Below are 19,540 nucleotides of genomic sequence, written 5' to 3' on the forward strand. Positions count from 1 at the left end.
TCAGTGCTTTTTGGCAGCAGGGAGGAAAAGAAAGGATTAAATACATGAAAGCAAGCTTTATTGGGGATTTGCACTAAATTTCTTCCTTAAAAGTTGAGTTTGCTATTTTTTCACTCCTTAGTCAATGTTTGAATTTTTTTAATTATTATTTTTTAGATTTCAGGCTATACCTTGACAGTTCAAGCTTCAGATAATGGAAACCCACCAAGACTTAACACAACTGCAGTTAACATTGATGTTTCTGATGTAAATGACAATCCTCCAGTATTCTCAAAAGGAAACTATAGTGTTATCATCCAGGTAAATATAGAGAGTGGAGTAGTCAGAACAGTAATATTGGAGTATTAATTTGTGACTTCAAGGTTTGAAAACCTAATGCTTCAATTTCATTCTTCTGTATTTTTAATTATTTAAGATTGCCAGTGAGAGTGCTTAGCTGAATAAGAGTTAAGGGTTACAAAATTCATATTGTGTAGTCTATTTAGAAACTTACATTGCAAGTTGAGCATGTTCTTTTTTCACATAGTTTGTGTACATGTATGTATATTATAGACTGCATTTATAACATTCTTACATCATACAGTAGGTTAAAATACATAATAATTTCACTATTTTTAATCTTAGAGTTACTGCTTTGAAAAAGACAGTTTAGATACCTATTGAAGCAATTGAGACCATGTATGTGATTTGTAAAGATAGCTCTCCAAAAGAGGACAAGTTGATATATCTCTATGCGACGTATATAGTGTATTCAAGTAAGATATCCTGAATCTTACTGGTTTGTTTGTTTGTTAGTTAAAAAACAAACAAACAAGAAACAGAAGATTGTCACTGGTATTTTGCTTTCCCCAGTTACAATCTTTCTTGAAGTGAATGTTAATTAATGTAGCCCCTCAAACTGTATACTATATAACCAATGTCTGTGATGCTTCCCTTACTCAATTAAAAAGGAAGACCTCATGTTTTATAGTTCATTCATATCAGCCTGTCCCAATATGAGGGTAGCAGAGAAAAAGCTGAAGGAGTTGCCCAAGAATGCAAGTGTGCATTTCCTGATGTATTGGAGATGGACACATTTGGACACAGTTGGAAATGTGCTTGGTTATTATGAAAATCAAATTACTTTAGATGTCCAAATGTAAATATTTGTGTTTTAAAATGATGGTCTCTCTCTGTTTTACTGAAGGCGAAATAAAGCTTCAGCTGCAAATCTGATAATTAACTTGAGTTGCTCTCTCAAGAACAGAGTATGCTTGTAGGAGCCTTCACGATAAGGCTTCTACATTTCCGCATTTAAAATACATGTGTGTGTAGACATAGAAAAAAATCTGGTCAATACAGTATAGCCTGAATATTCTGGGAGGAGTGCTACAAGTTAATCTTACCTGTTACACCCCCCCCCCCCCCCCCCCTTACCTTGTATCAGATACATGATAGATCAAGGTGTGTGAAGTGTCCATGAAACCTCAGGCACCCACATGATGCAGACTTGAAGGGATTTTTATGATGCAAATTTTAAAACCTGGATTTCATATTTTAATTGGACTGTGGCTGTAGCACCCACAACTGTGTTCAGAACATTAATTAGGGACACAAGGGGTTAGATAGGGAGTGTGTTTTCTCTAGTCCTCCCAACAAAGGCATTGAATTATTCTTAACAGGTGTTTTAGCTAAAAGTCTTTGATGACTTGGTAATTAATCTAGAGGAATCTTAATTCAGACCAAAAGTGGAAAACGTAAGGTTTCAAGGCTAAGCTACTTTAAAAAATGTCATAAGATAAAGTTAAAAAAAAACCACAAAGTTTAAAAATGTACTTCCTTATTTCTTTTACACTGATTAGCTGGTTTGACAGTAATTTGATATTCTTTTTTTTTTTTCTGTTGCAAAAAAGAAATCATCAGGCAATGTCCTCAGTTTTAACAAAACCATTGTAATTGTATTATTCATTTATAGGAAAATAAGCCTGTTGGATTTAGTGTGCTGCAACTAGTGGTGACAGACAAGGATTCTTCTCACAATGGCCCTCCATTTCTCTTTACCATCCTGAGTGGAAATGAAGAGAACACTTTTCAAATTACCCAGCAGGGAGTATTGACAACAGGTGCTGCACTGAATCGTAAAGTGAGGGATCACTATTTACTCCATGTTAAGGTAGGATGTGCTGCCTCTGGTCATTTTGCATTTCCCATGTATGCCCAGTATGCCTACCCTTTGCCTTCCTTTCGCAAGATCCTGATGTGCCAGGTAGTCATTTGGGTCACATACCTTGAGGTAACATCTTCAGAGACAAAATCTGTTGGTTTAAATGGAAATCTTCACAGGTGTAATAGCTTAATTAAACTCACAGTAAGGGTAAGTTATAAATGAAATGCTAACGGAGTGAGTGGCCTTGGTAAGCCCTTTGCCTTTTACACAGGATGCTGGAAAAGCCAGCAGGGGGCAGGTCACTTGAGCCATCTGCTCTTGCCTGCAGCCTTCCTCTGGCCACTATTGCTTTGACCCTTGAAGATGTGAGCTGGAATATGCTGATACAATGGAAACAGGGATGTTGAAAGTTGCACATCATGGCAGTACTGAAATATTTTTCTATAGTGACACATTCTTTTCCAAGTAGCAATTGAAAACATCTTTTTTTAAAGAAAAATTTTGGAAAACCAGGTCATTGGACCTTTGTTATAGCATTGAAACTTACAGTACTACTTGGAGATCTCAGAATCTTGCAGTGGAAAGCATGGCATAAAACTCAAAAATTACCCTAAAATGCTGTAATATGTGGCTACATTTGCCATTGTATAGCAAAAAGACCAGCCCATGTAAAAAAAAATCTAGGTTACCTAAACATATCTAAGTTCTCTAAAATACTTTTTTGTAACCTCATGTTAGAAAAGTTCAAACCAATTTTTTTAATCTCATCCTTTCCTTTTTAATTCAGTTATAAACTAAGGAGCTGTGAACAGGGGATTTAAAATTGGTAAGCTAAAAATAGCTGGCCTTAATTCTTATACTTCATTTCCAGATTTGTGTATTAAGAAAAATCCTTACCTTTACTTTTACCCAAGGAATTTTTTTCAATCTCCAAATTACTCTCAGATGTAATATTGCAGACAATTTCTGAGTAAGCATACTCTTGCAGAGATCTAGAGCAGTATCGTCTGCATCAGTGTATACTGAATTATGTCCACATTTGGATAATAATCATGAAGTGTTTAGACAAAGTCTATCTCTTTTTTTCAGGAAAATTAAGAAACTTCCTGCAGGTACTGTACGTTTACTGAGTCACTGAAACATTAGGAGCTCAGAGCATCATATGGCTAGTATAAGAATCATCATAAATAAAGGTTCCATTTAAATGTAGTTTAGTTTAAGGTTAAAGAATTGCGATGATTAAAAACGAAGCAGGGAAGTGTATCATTCCTTTGTTAGCCATTTTTTTCTCAGTAGTGATCTGCTAATTAGTGGTGGGACAGATTACCCTTTAGGGTACTTGGGCGATGGATCTATTGTCCTTCCTAGGCTGCATGAGTCCAGAACAGCAGGAGAGCCAGGCATTCTCACACTTGCCTAATATGCTTTCCAAGTTCTATACCAGTTCTCCAAAGTAACATTTTTGTTTAGGGAAGAAAAAACAGCAGTGCTTTTCCTGTATGTGCCATCAGTGAAATGTAAGATTCATATGTTTTATTTTACATTTCTTTAAGCAGTAACTAATTTCTATTTATTTTGCTTCTAAAACATATTTCTATGAAAACATACACAGGCAATTATGTCTGTTCTATGTAAAATGCTACATTGCCTTTCTCACGTTTCATTATTTAGCTGCACCTTTGGCCCTTCCTAATGTGCCTGCCTTTAATTACGAGGCACCTATCTAACACCTTCCTCTAGGTAGAATCATGCAATTCTTTTATTTCCAAGCCACTCTTAGGCTGTAGTATGCTTGTAAACAGCCTGTCAGTACTGCAGCTATCTTCTCTTTAGCACAGCACTTGAAAAGTACCTTTTTTCTAGAGAATGAGTAAGGGCTATTTTAACGGCATCCAATAGCCAAACAAGTGTCTTATAACAAATGTACTTATTTAGAACAAAGGCTTCTCAGAGACTGTAAATCATTCAAATGAACTATACTAACATGTATGGTTTGTGTGCTGTACTTCCCTGCCTGCCTGAATTCTGGAAATATGTCACAGTCTTTTAATTGCCATTGGTCATCTTATAGTATGATAGCTTTTTTAAATAGATACACTGCAATAATTTGCTGTCATCCTCTCCTTAGTGAGTCACTATGCATGAGGATGAAGGCATTCAAGACTAATACTAGCATTTCTATAAGACATGACTTCAGTTCCAATAGTACACACAAAAATAGATATGTTACTTCTGTGGAAAAACATTCTTCCCCTCTTCCTTTAAAATAATTTTTTTTCAAAGGCTGTAGGAAGGCGTCTTCTCAAGTTTACACTTTCCACACTTTCATTTTGCAGCTCTTAAGTTAATGGCTGTGTATCATGTCTCAGTACTTGTTTTTGTTTTTTAACTGACCTTCACTGGTGTGCTTTTCAGTATTGACAGCTTTCACCTTGGCTGCTTTCTGAATGGATTGCTGAGGCAGTGGTCTTCTTATGTTACAGGCATACCTTAATTAGGGAAAACAAAAAAATTTGAACAAATCCCCACACATAATCCCTCCTTTATACTCCCCACACACTCACTACCACCAAAAAAACTTAACATAAGCCTTTCTTTACTTTTGTGGGTTTAATAGAAATAAGGCGTTTTCTTTTCCAAACAGCCACTTTTCATGTGCATGCCACATTGCTTTCCCTCTCTCGCATTTGCTTTCCCTCTCTCCAAAGGAAATAGATTATCCGTTAACAAATGTCTTACAGCATTACTGTGTGAAATCTTCAGCTATGAGTCATACAGTCCTCTATGCCACACTCTGAAGTCTTTAGTTTAAAACCACAGCAGATTTTTAAATATCTGCACTATTGAAAAATAACTTCTCCTGGGGCTCTTCTTTCCGTCTTGCTGTCCATTTGTTTTAATTTTGCTTGCCTGTTTGTTTTGAACCCTTTCTTTTTTCCCTTTGGCATTTCTCCTGTAGCTGAACTGCCTGCCTTGTCTTGTTTCCAGGCAGAATTCTAGGCAAAACAAAACTTTGCCAACTTGAGCTGGAGCACTCTCTCTTGTTATTTATGTTTGGGTAACTAGAGGGCAAGTTTCTAGCCATGCCTGTCTTTTGGAATTAATGGATGAAGACAAGCATTTCTATGAGACATGCGTTACTTTTTAAAAATGCTGTGATGAGGTGGACACCCACAGACAATCTTGTGCCCGGCGTTTTAACTCTTTGGCTAAAATTTGTATGAAAAGTCACAAGCAGCTTCTCTGCATAGATCTTCAAAGTGTATCAACTACCTGTAGTAATTGTAAAATTATTGTAAAATCTTTTGAACCATGCAGGATACCTTCTGAACTCTATATACCCCATCTGTCCCTTCACATCTCTCCAGTTCTTCACCCCTTTCTTTAGTCTCACTTTCAGTAACTGGGAAAGAGCTCTGGGAAAAAGGTAAATGGGAAGCAAGAACTGAGAAATAGAAAGAAGTGAACCCAAGGGAATGCTTTTTTCTCACTTTTCTACACTTTTTTTTTTTTTTTTTTTTGGTCCCTTCTTCATATGACAACAATGTATGGTTTTGTAAAAAAGGAGTGGAGGATAGGGGACATGGTGTTTAAACAGGCTTTAAAATTGAATTAGGCTGATTCTGTTAAAGACAATTATTTTAATTGTCTGAAGCAAGTACCACTACGGGTGGTTTTTTTATCCCCTCTCCATGATCATAAATCATGAAAGACAATGTAATTAATTGTAACTCTCTACATGTGTCGTTTTCTTTTTGAAGTACTGCTTGGCATACTGCATTTAGAATGTCTTCAAGACCACCTCCTAATAACTGCGGTGAAGCATGTTGTAAATTTCTAATGCATGACTCATTCCGAGTTCGTAATGAGTTTCCATGCTTGAAATAAAAAAGCTTCAAGCACCATCTGCTGTCTGAAATTGGCTACTGTGCATTTCCTCTGAATTTGCTAGAAGTGTTAGTGGCTTTCTGGCATTACCAGGTATTAAGAGCACTGCAGCCATTTAATCTTGGAAGACATGAAAACATGTTTGCATGAACCTACTTATATAACCTTCTTAAATTTTCAGGATTTGCAGTGATGTCAGGAGCTGTAAAATTAACATAAACCATATTCTTGTAGGGACCTTTTTTTTTTTCGTAGAAAAATGCAACTGTACTATCCACAGTACAAAAAGCTAACTCTATCCTCATCTTCCTTAGGTGGCAGATAATGGAAAACCACCACTTTCATCTTTGACTTACATTGATATTCGAGTTATTGAGGAAAGCATTTATTCTCCAGCAATTCTGCCTCTAGAAATCTTTATCACGGCCTTTGGAGAAGAATATTCAGGTGGTGTTATTGGAAAAATTCATGCAACCGATCAAGATGTTTATGATACTCTGACATACAGTCTGGACCCCAAAATGGAATCCTTGTTCTCTGTTTCCAGTACCGGTGGCAAACTAATAGCACATAAAAGCTTGGACGTAGGACAGTACCTCCTAAATGTCACTGTTACAGATGGAAAATTTACAACTGCAGCTGATATTACTGTGCATATCAGACAAATCACACAAGATTTACTAAATCACAGCATTGCAATACGCTTTGCAAACCTTGCCCCTGAAGAATTCATTGGTGATTACTGGCGCAATTTCCAAAGAGCATTGAGAAACATCTTGGGTGTGAGGAGAAATGATATCCAGATTGTTAGTTTGCAGCCCTCTGATCCTCCTTCAAATCTTGATGTCCTTCTGAATATTGAAAAGTCTGGTAGCTCTCAGCATCCAATGAGAATTTTGCTCCACAAAATAAACTCTTCTGTGCCTGACCTAGAGGAGATTTTGGGTGTCCGAATAATTGATGTTTTCCATAAACTTTGTGCGGGCCTAGATTGTCCTTTGAAATTTTGTGAAGAAAAGGTAACAGTGGATGAGAACATCATGTCAACCCACAGCACAGCCAGGTTGAGTTTTGTCACTCCCCGTCATCACAGAACAGCAGTTTGTCTTTGTAAAGGTAAGAAAAGCGGTAAGGAAAACCATATCCTTGAAAAGACTGGTTTGGTTTTGAACAGCCGTAATACACAGGGGAAAATTCATGTTACAGGACAAGATTAAGAATGTCCTGTAACCCTCACTGCAGTATTTGCCTAATTTTATTCAGAGTAGGGAGTAATTCTTTCTTGTCTCATTACCTCATTTTAAGAGTTTACATAATACAGGCTTATGGAAGGGTTGTTTTTTTATAGCTGCACCTTCATTTTCCATTTTATGAAGGAAGTTCCCTTTTTTGCTCCCTATTCTAAATTGCCAGCCATTTTTGGGCTTATATGCACAAAGGTAATGCTTGCAAAGTACCTGAATACTACCTGGTCTCCGCTTAGAGGAGTAGCCCATGCAACTTCCAAACTTGCCTAGGAATGGCAGGGTGAACTGGGAAATGAATATTCATTAAGATACATATACAGATTTATAACAGAAGATTTATTTGTCTTTAGCTCCAAGGAAAACAACATTTCTTTTTAAAACTATGGCTTTGAAATCATGGTCCTGAGTGAATTCACACATCTTAAGTAAATATTTAAAGCCTGTTCCTTTTCTGTCTAAAATACAGACACTCTCTTCTGCTCCCCCCAACCCACTCTGTCCATGTTGAATACCTACATGTTGTTTTTTTATGGTGTATGATAGTAATGGTAAACTTTAAACCACACCACCATTTGCCAAATTCGGGCAATTTAATTGTTTGAGTAATTACATATGCCATTTATTTCATCTGTGTTGGTGCCAGTCATGTCCCATTACTATTACTTCACTTTTTTGTCTGATGGTTAGGAATATCATTTAGGTTACTTTCAGCTACTACACTTAAGTCTCCCTTTTCACAAAATACCATTACCACCAACAGAAGAGAAATAATGTGTTTTGTTTTACAGAAGGGAAATGCCCCTTGGTGAATAGTGTGTGTGAAGAAAACCCATGCCCTGAAGGTACTGAATGTTTAGGAGATCCAAAGGAAGGAAAATACACCTGTGTTTGCCAAGACAGCAAAGTCGGACAGTGTCCTGGTAAGAAATTAAAAATCTCTGCAAAAAAAAATACTACTTTCCAAACATAAATTTGATTCCAGACCTGTGTTAAAACATTTTATGCTTTTTTGTATTCCTAAGCATCAGCCGGCTCTGCTGTGACATTTACTGGGAGCAGCTATGTGAAATACCGTCTCATGGAAAATGAGAATAAAGAAGAAATGAAGCTGACAATGAGACTTAGGACTTACTCTGCTCATGCAGTTGTTATGTATGCTCGAGGAACAGACTACAGTATCTTAGAGGTATGTTAAAATCTCTTAGTTCATATCTCCTTCTCTTTTCTTCTTACCATGTTCTTACTTTTTTTTTGTGCCAAATTAAAAGATAGAATCGTAACATCTCTGTAGAATTGTTAAAATTGAGAATTGCCTTCAAGGTAGAGTGTGTTATACATCCAGGTGACAGACTTGTACAGAATTTCTATAATGTGTAAAAGGAATTAGTTTTCTTTAGTGTTTTTTTAAATAAAACAAAACAAAAAACACCCTAAATTAGCTGCAACTTTACATTTATTTGTTTATAATACTCATTTAATCCATACAGAAAAAGTTATTTAAAGCACAAGATGAAAGGTCTTGAGGTATTATAATCTTTTGATGATGATCTGAGACTTCATTACTAGAGGAAAATTGTACAAGGTATATATTTTAAAGAACCATATGGAATGAATCACAATCACTGTAACTGTTTAGAATACAATGCTATTAAACATCCTTCCATGAACACTGCCATCATCCTGTCTCTCCAGCAAACAAACTTCTATAGGCATCGATATTTTATATTCTTTAAGCATGCAAACCATTTGTTGATGCTGTGTTTTTCCTCTGTAGATTCACCATGGAAGGCTCCAATACAAATTTGATTGTGGCAGTGGACCTGGGATTGTCTCTGTTCAGAGCATTCAGATAAATGATGGCCAGTGGCATTCAGTATCTCTTGAAGTGGATGGAAATTATGCAAGACTTGTTCTGGATAGGGTGCATACTGCTTCTGGTACTGCTCCTGGTACACTTAGGACACTAAACCTAGATAATCATGTGTTTTTTGGTGGTCATATTCGGCAGCAAGGTACAAGACATGGTAGAAGCCCTCAGGTTAGCAATGGTTTCAGAGGCTGTATGGATTCTGTTGTACTTAATGGACAAGAGCTGCCCCTGAACAGTAAACCACGAAATTATGCACACATGGAAGAATCTGTAGATGTGACTCCTGGATGTTTACTGACTACCACGGAAGGTTGTTCAAGCAGTCCATGTCAGAATGGAGGCATCTGTAACGCACTCTCAAATGGAGGTAAGCTGTGCTCTGTTCTTCTGCTGTTGGCTTTCAAAACTGCTTTTCCACTTTACTGCCTTGAAGAGCAAAATGACTTTGTGAATAATTCTTGCTTTTCAAGAGAGTTGTGGAACACATTGTTCCACAGGTAGGATTGTTGAGCAGGTGAGAAGGATGTGCCTGCCTGTGTTCTAGACTCAAGTCCTTGGGGTATGAAGTAGACTAAGTCCATCAAAGTGGGGATTAACTTCAGTATCAACACCTGTAGTCAGTCCTCTTAACTGCCTACTTTAGAATCTTCCTTCAAAAATTCTGAATTCAGTGACAAGCTTGAGTTTTGTGAGAGTATGGAAGTTATCCTTCAATCATATTCAGAAAACTTACTGTTAGACTCTCCTTTGTCTTTCGCTAAAAATATTTCTATTTCTTCCTATCCTCACTCTGTCTGAACAGTGGGCAGAGAGGATCTTAAATCCTGTAAAGTCATGTGTGTCTTTCAAAAAAACTGTATTTGATTTCAGGTTACTACTGCAAATGTGCACCTTTGTTTATGGGAACTCACTGTGATGTAAGCGTCAATCCGTGTGCTTCCAACCCCTGCCTTTATGGTGGTACTTGCATCCCAGTCAGTGACGATTTTATCTGCCAGTGCCGAGGACAGTATACAGGGCAAAGGTACATTTGTATGGTTTATTGTACGAATGATCCCTTTAGAGAATAAGTTATAAATGTAACACTTTTTCTGCTTTCTTGTTTATCTGTTTCCTACTTAAAGTTCAGAGTTGAAACACACTGAAGTTGGTTAAAGTTAATGGCAGGCCCTATGTCCCGCATAGCCCTGAATCCCACACTATATATTCACTTGCAGTAAGGTAGTGGTTTGGGGTTTTTTCACCCTTGCAGGTGCCAGCTGGGTCCATACTGCAAAGACAATCCTTGTAAAAACAGTGGCAAGTGTATTGACAGTTTGGATGGACCTGTTTGTGAGTGTGAAGTAGGCTTCCGTGGAGAAAGGTAGGTAGTGTTCCACATTAATGGAATTTTAACTGTATTACTTAACAGTTCAAATTGGTTGAAATCTGTAATGTTAATAAAACAGCAAATTGCTTAGTAGTGTATAGTACTGTATATTAAATGTGTTGAGATCAAGGAGACTAGAACAAAGACTACCAGTGTAAACTAACCATCATTGATTGCTCTGCTCTTTTTCTGGTAGGTGCCTGACTGATGTCGATGAATGCATAGAAAACCCATGTCTTAATGGTGCACTTTGTGAGAATACTTACGGTTCATATCACTGCAACTGTAGTCATGGATTTGGAGGAAAACACTGCACAGACATTGTTCTTAACAAATACGTTTCAACATCTTGGAACATTAGCTTAGCTGAAGTGATTGGGATTATTGTTTTCATCGCAGGAATATTCTTGTTAGTTGTCATTTTTGTTGTTTGCCGCAAAGTGATTAGTAGAAAGAAGAAGCATCAGCCAGAACCTGAAGACAAGCAGCTGGGAGTTACAACAGCTTTCTTGCAAAGACCTTATTTTGATGCAAAATTGAATAAGAACATCTATTCTGACATTCCACCACAGGTTCCTGTTCGTCCCATTTCATACACTCCAAGCATTCCAAGTGACTCCAGGAATAATCTTGACAGGAATTCTTTTGAAGGGTCTGCTATCCCCGAGCACCCAGAGTTTAGTACTTTTAACCCAGATTCTGTACATGGTCATCGGAAAGCTGTAGCTGTTTGCAGCGTAGCACCAAATTTGCCACCTCCACCTCCCTCCAACTCTCCTTCAGACAGCGATTCAATACAGAAACCCAGCTGGGATTTTGACTATGACAGTAAGAAGTGTTCTTATTTTATTACTTTTCTATTAAAGGTCTGTGCTGCTGCAATTTTATTATGAATGCAGAGTCTTTGTCTATGCCTGTTATGTTACAAAAGGCATTATGATTTTACTGGGGTTTGAGTCTGACTGATTGAGCTTCAAGCTCTGCTAAGTTTTGTAAAAATGTGTAGATCTTAGCCTTAAATGTTATTGACTCTAATCTAGAATCTAATAATTATCTCACCACTTCTTTCAGCTAAAGTAGTAGATCTTGACCCCTGTCTTTCAAAAAAGCCTCTGGATGAAAAGAACTCCCATCCTTACAGTGCTAGAGAAAGCATGTCTGAGGTCCAGTCTCTCAGCTCCTTTCAGTCTGAATCATGTGATGACAACGGTAAGTAAAATGCAGTCTTGCCCCATAGGTTTATTTGTTCTGTCTTTGCATCTCTTAGTATCAATAGGGCTTACATATATCCAATATATATTAAATAATATTTTATTTAATATATATCTGTATTTACTTATGTTAATAACGCAATATGTTATTTTTTTAAGTATTTTGCCTGCATTGCACCTTGTTTTAATTACTTTAGCTTAAAATTATATGTGATCATTCTGCTGTTAGAGTATTAGAGGTGTTCAGAGCCTTGTGTTTAAAAGGTGTTAAAAGTGTGTTCAAATTTGAGAGACTTTTCTAGGTAATCATCAGTTATCATCTGATAGAAGAATACAGGGAATTGTAAAAATGGCTTCTGCACAAATAACTTTCACTTTGACATTCAGCTCTCAGTAAAAGCCTTTCTGGTGTTACAGTTTCATTTGTTTCCTTCTCTTTTTCTTGCTGCGACCTCAGCTCCCATATGGATCAGATCAGTTCTGAGTGAGAGCAGAGTTTAAGGGACTGCTTGTAAGTTTGATTACTTTAGTAATGAAGGAAGCTGCACAAAAAGGATTTTGTTACAGTAGAACAGTATATTTGGCTTTCACCATGATTAAAATGAATTCACAAAAAATTCCTACATTGAAAAAAGCCAATATAAAATATATTTTGATCACAAATCCAGTCCATCAAAATATAATCAGCATATGTATATTGGGGATTTATTATTATTAATTGGAAGTCTTTTACTTTTCCGTTGTGATGACAGACACTTTTACAGTTGCTGTGAATGCATCTGTGCATTCAGAAACATTTCAGAATGATTGGACAAAGCCACAGTTGCCTCATAACTTAATTCACTACATTAAGGTGTTTTGACTTCCTTTTCCAATTTCTGCTTTTGTCTCTGTATGGTAAAAAGAATTTGAAATTGCTTTAGCTTAGGAATAAAGAACATTCTACTTCTCGGTGAAGTAGCGTGATTTGTTCTTAACAGCATGAAAAGAAACGTGTTAATGAGTGGTGAAAGTAAAATGGTATGCTTAACAGTACTCGTCATTCTACCTGTAGACCTGTTACCAATTTTCAACCTTTTTCCTGTGGTATAAAGTGTTGTGCAGTACATGTGGTTCTCCCCTCCTCTCCATCCCATATATTTCATGTATTCTGTACTTACATTTCTTGTCATGTATTGTTTACTCATTAATACATCATTTTAAGAGAAATACCTGTAGCATCATAAATATTGTTCCTTCCTTTTTGGTAGATTCTGAATTTATTAGTTTGAAATTTGATCCCCGAGCCATGCAAAAAAAAACTGAATGTGTTTATCTCATCGTATATAAGAGTAAATCCTTCTTCCTTCCAAAAGAATCTTGGGAAAGGGAAGACACAAAAAATGCATTAATTTCAGCTGTATTTACATCAGAATGTCACAACCTGAATTTGGTATTTCTACAGTGATACCACTGTTCACACACAAATTAAGTAGGTCAGCAACAGAAGTTTTCAGTAGATATTTTTCATATTCTAGCATTTTAGTTCATTTCAGTGAAAATTTCCTCCCCTGGTCTTATATTGGAGTGGGGGAGTAGTTTTCAGTCTAAAAGGGAAGCCTAATGAAATAATCCTTAATTCATGCAACACAAGCCTTTAGAAGAGCTTTAGGTCATTGCTGTTAGATGAAGTATTATGCAAATGGTATGTTTAGGCAAATTTCAGAAATCCCGGGTCAACTAAAGCAGTTTTGTGCTTATGCAGAATTTGCTTCAGGAGTAGTTACATTTCCATTTTTACCAAGAATAAAATTCATTATTAGAGATGTATTTTATGTATTATATGCAACTGCTTTCTAGATAAGAAGAGGGTAAATGTATATGTACACCAATAATCTTGCTCTATAAAATAGTAATGAACTGCAATTTTACAGTGGTTTTTGTATATCTATATGCTTTTTAAAGTGATACTAACTATAGGTTTGTTTTAATTTGCTCCTTTTATACCTTTTACAAGCTTCCATAGTGACTGTAATACACCTTGTCAATGCTGTTGTTGACTCGGTGGAAAAAGAAGGTATATACATGCTTTTCATATTTATTTACAGTTTTGCAGAATAATGCACGTTTGTCTTCTAGTTAATGTAGTCCTAGCAGATGGGAGTCATAAAATATTATTTACTTGGACTTTCTGATAAGTTTTAACAAAGGATATGTTTATATTCTATATCTGTTAGTATTTTCATGTATATGCTGTAGCTACCCTGTGGACAGGTTTTACAGTGTGATCTCTGCGGGGGGGGGAGGTATTGGTATGAAAAGATCTTACTCTCTTCTTACTCCTGAAAATTTTCATGCCAAAGTTCCCAGCAGTATTGAGACAGCATCAAAGGCAATTACATACACTGCTGTAGATGAAATAGCAGCAGTCCCTGCTTCCTTTTCTTCTCACACCCACATATGTTGGCACCTTGTCCAGCTGAGCAGAATGGGAGTAGTCCGATGACAATATTCACTTCCCTGTTTGTCAGATCAGTCTGTCTCTTTAGTGAAAACCTCTGATTTTTCATATGATCTTGAGGTGTATGGGCATACTCATCCCTATTGGTTTAAGTAGTTACTACCCAGCCTTAAATCAGTATCTAAAAGGTATGTTTGGGTGTATACATGTGCACACACATATACTTGTGTGTGTAGTATGTCTTCGGAAATTAGATGAAGTTGACATTTTTGGTGGAATTTTATTTCTTCCCTAACATTTAAGAACTGTCCACTCTGGAAAACACAACTCTTTACAAAATAATAGTAGTAACAAAGGTGCCAATGAGTCTATACAAATGCTAGCTATTCTTTTAATTAACTTAAAACTCCCTAAAGTTCCAGTAATATGCAAGCAATTCATGACCATGAGGCTGCAGAGGTTACTTCTGAAATACCATCCATAACACATGTTTCCTATTTGTTGAGAAAACCCTACTTTTTATTAATTTCTACTTAAAGCCATTTTAAGAATATAAAATTACAGTATCTAAAGATTCTTAGATTTACTATTTGAAGTACATCCTGTCTAATGTATGCAGACAGACACATACATTGTCTACAAAAAATGCAGAGACTCCTAATTACATGACAGTAATTGATGTGTACGTATAGAGTCCTCAGTGATAGAAAACTGTAATGCACAGTACTTATGAAGGGAGAATTGGAAGACTAGAAGAGGCAAAATCTATAAGGGGAAATATTTAATCACTCAGATTTTCTCTGAGATTTTGACTGGTAGAAACTAAAAATGATGGATGTAGTTCTCAAGTTAAAGTTGTAAGTATTGCTTGGTGGTTTAGTGTCACTGTAAAATAAATATAAATATTTTATGCATTGCACAATATTTGTAGAGAAATTGAAGATGTTCTGCTCAGCTACTTCTTAACACTTGGAAGTTTCTACTCTTAATAAGCATTCCTTCTTTCAAAGCATCTTGGGTAGAGTTCTGCTTTTGAGCACCCTCAGGAGAGTGCCAGCTTGAGTAGCAGAGATCCTTGCTCAAGCCTTCAGCAAGGTCACATTCTGGGACAGATGGTCTTTTTCTTTAGCCTCCCCAAGTGTTTCTGTTCAAGAGGTATCCTGGAAGCATGAACTGTAGTCTCATTCCAGGGCAGTTGCAGGTCTTCATTCTCTGCACTGCTCTGCAGGGGAGGTTGTATCTCCATGCAGATTGATAATGCCGCATGCAAGAGAAAATATAGCTCCAGTCTAGCAGGTCATCACCTAGAAAGGTGGGCACATCAGGTTCCATTCCTTGGTAAAAGTGCACTAAGTCATAAGACCACAGTCTGCCTATCATCTTCAGTTTTGCACCCAGTTTCCTTAGAAAAATTAAGAATGTCATCTTCTTAGTAGATGTAGTGGTCAGAACCTTCTCCTGGAGATAAGGGCAGAGATGTTTTAAGAGTCTTAGATCTTCAACTGGTGTCTCCTTTACTGTGGACAATATTTTCTTGTCTGGGTTAGGCAAGCTTGGAAAGGAAAAGAAAAAGGAACCTCCCCTAAGAGTCAGTCTCTGTCCTTCCAGTCTTCAAAGAATAGGTAAAAATATCCATTCTTAGGAAAAGATTCTGGCATTAGGATAGGCATCACTCATCCTTAGAGACCTGAACAGGGAATATAGGTTCCTGAAGAGAAAGAAACCTAAATTCATCAGATAACACTGGCCAATTCTCTGCTGAGTGTGAGTTGTTGGGATTAGTGTACCAAGGGAGGCAGGTCTCCCAGTGCACAGCGTATGTAAGCTAGATACTACAGGGAGCATTCCCGTCTTTGCATGAAATACTGGAAAGTGCAAGTCCTAAGAGATGCAGCCCTATATCAAAAAACAAAGGGGGATACAAGGAAAGAAAAAAGTCAAGTTGAGTCTTGTTACCCTTTTTTAGCAGAAGTCCTAAATCTACTGATAAGAGGATTTCAGCAAACTAGAGACTGCAGATTTTGCCATCACACAGCCATGTCCCATGTGGGCTGTATGTAACTCAGTAACTATTCTACAGTTCAAGTTTAACAAAAAAGAATCCCAGGAGTAAAACAAAACAAAAAAAAAAAAAAAAAAAAACAGAAACCAAAACTCCTTTAGCACTGCTAAGTAAACTGGAAAAAAAGCAAAGCAGCATGAACATCCTAGTGACAGTCATTGTTTATCTTCATATTGGTTCTAGTATTTGATTCCTAACTACAGATGTTTTCTCCTTTTTCTTCTCATTCTGCCACCTAAAGAATCTTTTGCTGTTCCTGACCTCAGCAATTCAAGAGGTGACTTCTGCATGCAGTTTGTTGATGTTCACCAAAATATTTCTGTTAATACTTGGTTTTAACACAGACTTACTATCTTTTGCTTGCTGTGCATCTGTCTGCAGTGATTATTCTTAACTAGATTTGCATCTTCTTACAATTCTGTAGTAGTTTCCTTTTCGGTGTTCAGATGAGAGAAAATTCTTTTTTTTTAATGAGATTAGGCTTACATCTAGTTTCCAGCAGATGAATACAAACTTATTTAAGGGGAGTTTGTGAGAAAGGATCACTTTCAGTCATTTATGCATGATTAAGCTTGATTTTCGTGTTTTGATCTTGTATGTGGAATCTTGATCTTGTTTGGAATGTGGAATTTTGATCTTGTTTTGACCTTTGAATGTGGAATGCCTTTACTAATAGTCAAGGATTTTTAGCAGAGGTGTGTGGCAGTTATGTAGAGCTAACAGCATTTTGTGAAGTTACCCTTACATTTCAGTTAAGGGGTAAAGTTGCTTTAAATGGTCTGGATACTTTACCAATTAAACATTATTTCTTTTATGCAAGAAAAATATGGTTTGTATGTGCTAAATATATTTTTAAGAAAAACATGTAGCTGTTATCACCCTAACTGTAATTACCCAACAACAATTAAGAATTTAGCTGCACCAGGGAGCCTGTTGGTTCTTTGCTGTCTGGTGAACAGTTCTATACTATGTATTGCAATAGCACATTCCATAGGCGACCTACAGCTCTTCCTGTGTTAGGCGAGATGTCAAAATAAAACATAAAAGTTCAAGTGTGAATAACGCAATATCTAATGCATGGCATAATGTAAAGTTGTGTTGTGTTAAATGTCTTTTGTGGAACCGGGACAAACTGCTCTCTAATTAACAAGTACTGTCCTAATCATGGTGACTGCATTGGCTTAATACATATATTGACTTCTCAGTTCAGACTGACTTGAAGACAAGATACTAATACTACTTTTAAAAAAAAAAAATTACCTTTTCAGGTTATCACTGGGATACATCAGACTGGATGCCAAGCGTTCAGTTGCCAGGTATCCAAGAGTATCCAAATTATGAAGTGGTTGAAGAGTCAGCTCCCCTCTACAATGATCCAAATGCCATCGATACAGACTATTACCCTGGTGGTTATGACATAGAAAGTGATTTTCCACCTCCACCTGATGACTTCCCTGCACCTGATGAGCTTCCACCGTTACCACCAGAATACAGCGACCAATTTGAGTCAATACAGCCACCCAGAGACATGCCAGCTGTAGGTAGCTTGGGTTCTTCTGCAAGAAGCAGGCAGAGATTTAACCTTAATCAGTACCTTCCCCATCACTATCCTGCAGACATGTCAGAACCTCAGACCGCAGCCAGTGGTGTCAGCGGTAGTTACAGAGAACCTTACGCTCCTTACACATTAGGGTACAATAGAGACTTTGAAGCACCAACTGTAGACAGCATGTCCATGTCTGTGTATGCTTCCACAGCTTCATGCTCCGATGTGTCAGCATGCTGTGAAATGGAGTCAGAAGTCATGATGAGTGACTATGAGAGTGGAGATGACGGTCATTTTGAAGATGTGAAGATTCCTCCACTTGATTCCCAGCAACATACAGAAGTCTGACACACTCAATGAAAGTGCCTGGACTCTAACAAACTTTATCAATTCTAGAACAACTTTCAAAAGCTTTTTTATTCTTTTCTTTTTCCTAGCCACAGTGAATGCTTTTGTTTCAGTGAGCTAAACTGGCATGGCAGCCTTGGATCATGCAGTTCATTTCACTAAATCAGCCTGTTTCCATTTCCTGACCTACTGTAATTGGACAGTTCCAAGATTTCCATTGGCTGTGCCATTTCTGAACATCTTTTGTACTTACATTGTCTATGTTAAGAAAATCACATACCACTTCTCCATGTTAGCATGATACATATATTTATAGTTCTAATGCAATTACTTTTCTCCTACTTTTTGTAAATTTTATGTACAGTTTTGATTTTAATAGTTTTAACTAGATTTTGTAGATACTTTGTGAATTTGTTTCCCACTGAAACTAGTGGTGTTAGTGTGCCATTAAAAACTAGCACCCTGACTTATTATAATCAGGGCGTCACTGTATGTATTCCCCAGAAAACTAAGGTTTGACATTTCATTATATGTTAAAAAAAAAAAAAAAAAAAAAAAAAAAATCAACATTTTCACACAATTCCAACTGTACATAGGTTAAGTCTGATGCTCTTCTGGGTCAGCTACATGGAAATGTCTTAAATGGGTTGCTGTATTTTAAAACTGTAAACAATTTTTCCCTTCTTGGAAAGTGCGTTGGGGGCCCTCTACATACCAGTTTAGAACCAAAACCACCATGACACAGTTTTTATAGTGTCTGTATATTTGTGATCCAATGGTCTTGTAAAGAAAGGTTTTTACTGAAAATTACCATTAGCCAGTCTTTCTTACTGACAATAAATTATTAATAAAATACTTTAGCTTTGCTCTGTGTATCTGTATTATATATAATATACAATTGACAAAGCATTCAGTGCAGCATTTTTAAGTCTGTGTATGTTTTGTACTGTACGAAGTTAATTGCTCCAAGCACCACTTTTCCCTCTCCTCAGAAGTCCAAGCGCAGCTGTGTTAGATGCTCACTAGATGGCAGTGTGTGTCTACTTAATGGTGTGAAAAAGTAAACGGGCCAGTATGAATAAAGATTGATGGGTATCAAACTCCAGTAGCCTTCTGGGTAGTTTGCATTTTTCTTTGAACATACAATATCAGCTACGTAAATTACTGAGTGTTTTTGCTTAAGTAAGTCCTCAAAATAGATACAGAAAAAAAAAACCAAGCCCTTTAAAGCAGTTTCTTCCTTTCTTAATCACCCAAATAGTTAGGAATAATTGTCCCTTGATTATGTATTTGTATGCTGGAATTTCTGTGCCACTTTCAGTTTGTGATAAATGGAATGGAGGTTTTGCGCAGTTATAATTGCAATTTTCTGCATTAAATTCACACTAGACATTTACCTGTATATTATCCAGC

The 19,540-nt window shown here is 36.8% G+C and overlaps 1 protein-coding gene across 7 annotated transcripts in view; it reads left to right on the forward strand.

Annotated features, from left to right (window-relative positions):
- FAT1 (FAT atypical cadherin 1) overlaps window positions 1-18,992 on the forward strand; it is a 108,158-nt gene extending 89,166 nt beyond the window's left edge. For 3 of the 7 annotated variants that reach the window (XM_061473751.1, XM_061473773.1, XM_061473782.1), the window contains 13 exons: window positions 157-300; window positions 1,955-2,152; window positions 6,349-7,150; window positions 8,070-8,201; window positions 8,304-8,467; window positions 9,056-9,518; window positions 10,022-10,175; window positions 10,404-10,514; window positions 10,717-11,348; window positions 11,592-11,729; window positions 13,728-13,787; window positions 16,475-16,510; window positions 17,502-18,992. In XM_061473751.1, coding sequence (XP_061329735.1) covers window positions 157-300; window positions 1,955-2,152; window positions 6,349-7,150; window positions 8,070-8,201; window positions 8,304-8,467; window positions 9,056-9,518; window positions 10,022-10,175; window positions 10,404-10,514; window positions 10,717-11,348; window positions 11,592-11,729; window positions 13,728-13,787; window positions 16,475-16,510; window positions 17,502-18,127 — 3,660 coding nt within the window. In that variant the 3' untranslated portion in view covers window positions 18,128-18,992. Of the gene's footprint in view, window positions 1-156; window positions 301-1,954; window positions 2,153-6,348; window positions 7,151-8,069; window positions 8,202-8,303; window positions 8,468-9,055; window positions 9,519-10,021; window positions 10,176-10,403; window positions 10,515-10,716; window positions 11,349-11,591; window positions 11,730-12,188; window positions 12,243-13,727; window positions 13,788-16,474; window positions 16,511-17,501 lie in introns of all 7 variants that reach the window. The other 4 variants (XM_061473790.1, XM_061473805.1, XR_009746968.1 and 1 more) reach the window with 3 other exon arrangements.
- Window positions 18,993-19,540: the final 548 nt, after the last annotated feature.

Source organism: Pezoporus flaviventris, unplaced genomic scaffold, assembly GCF_033815535.1.
Source record: "Pezoporus flaviventris isolate CSIRO_AGI_PZ_B2104156 unplaced genomic scaffold, CSIRO_AGI_Pfla_v1 ptg000002l, whole genome shotgun sequence".
In the NCBI taxonomy this organism is placed as follows: Eukaryota; Metazoa; Chordata; class Aves; order Psittaciformes; family Psittacidae; genus Pezoporus; species Pezoporus flaviventris.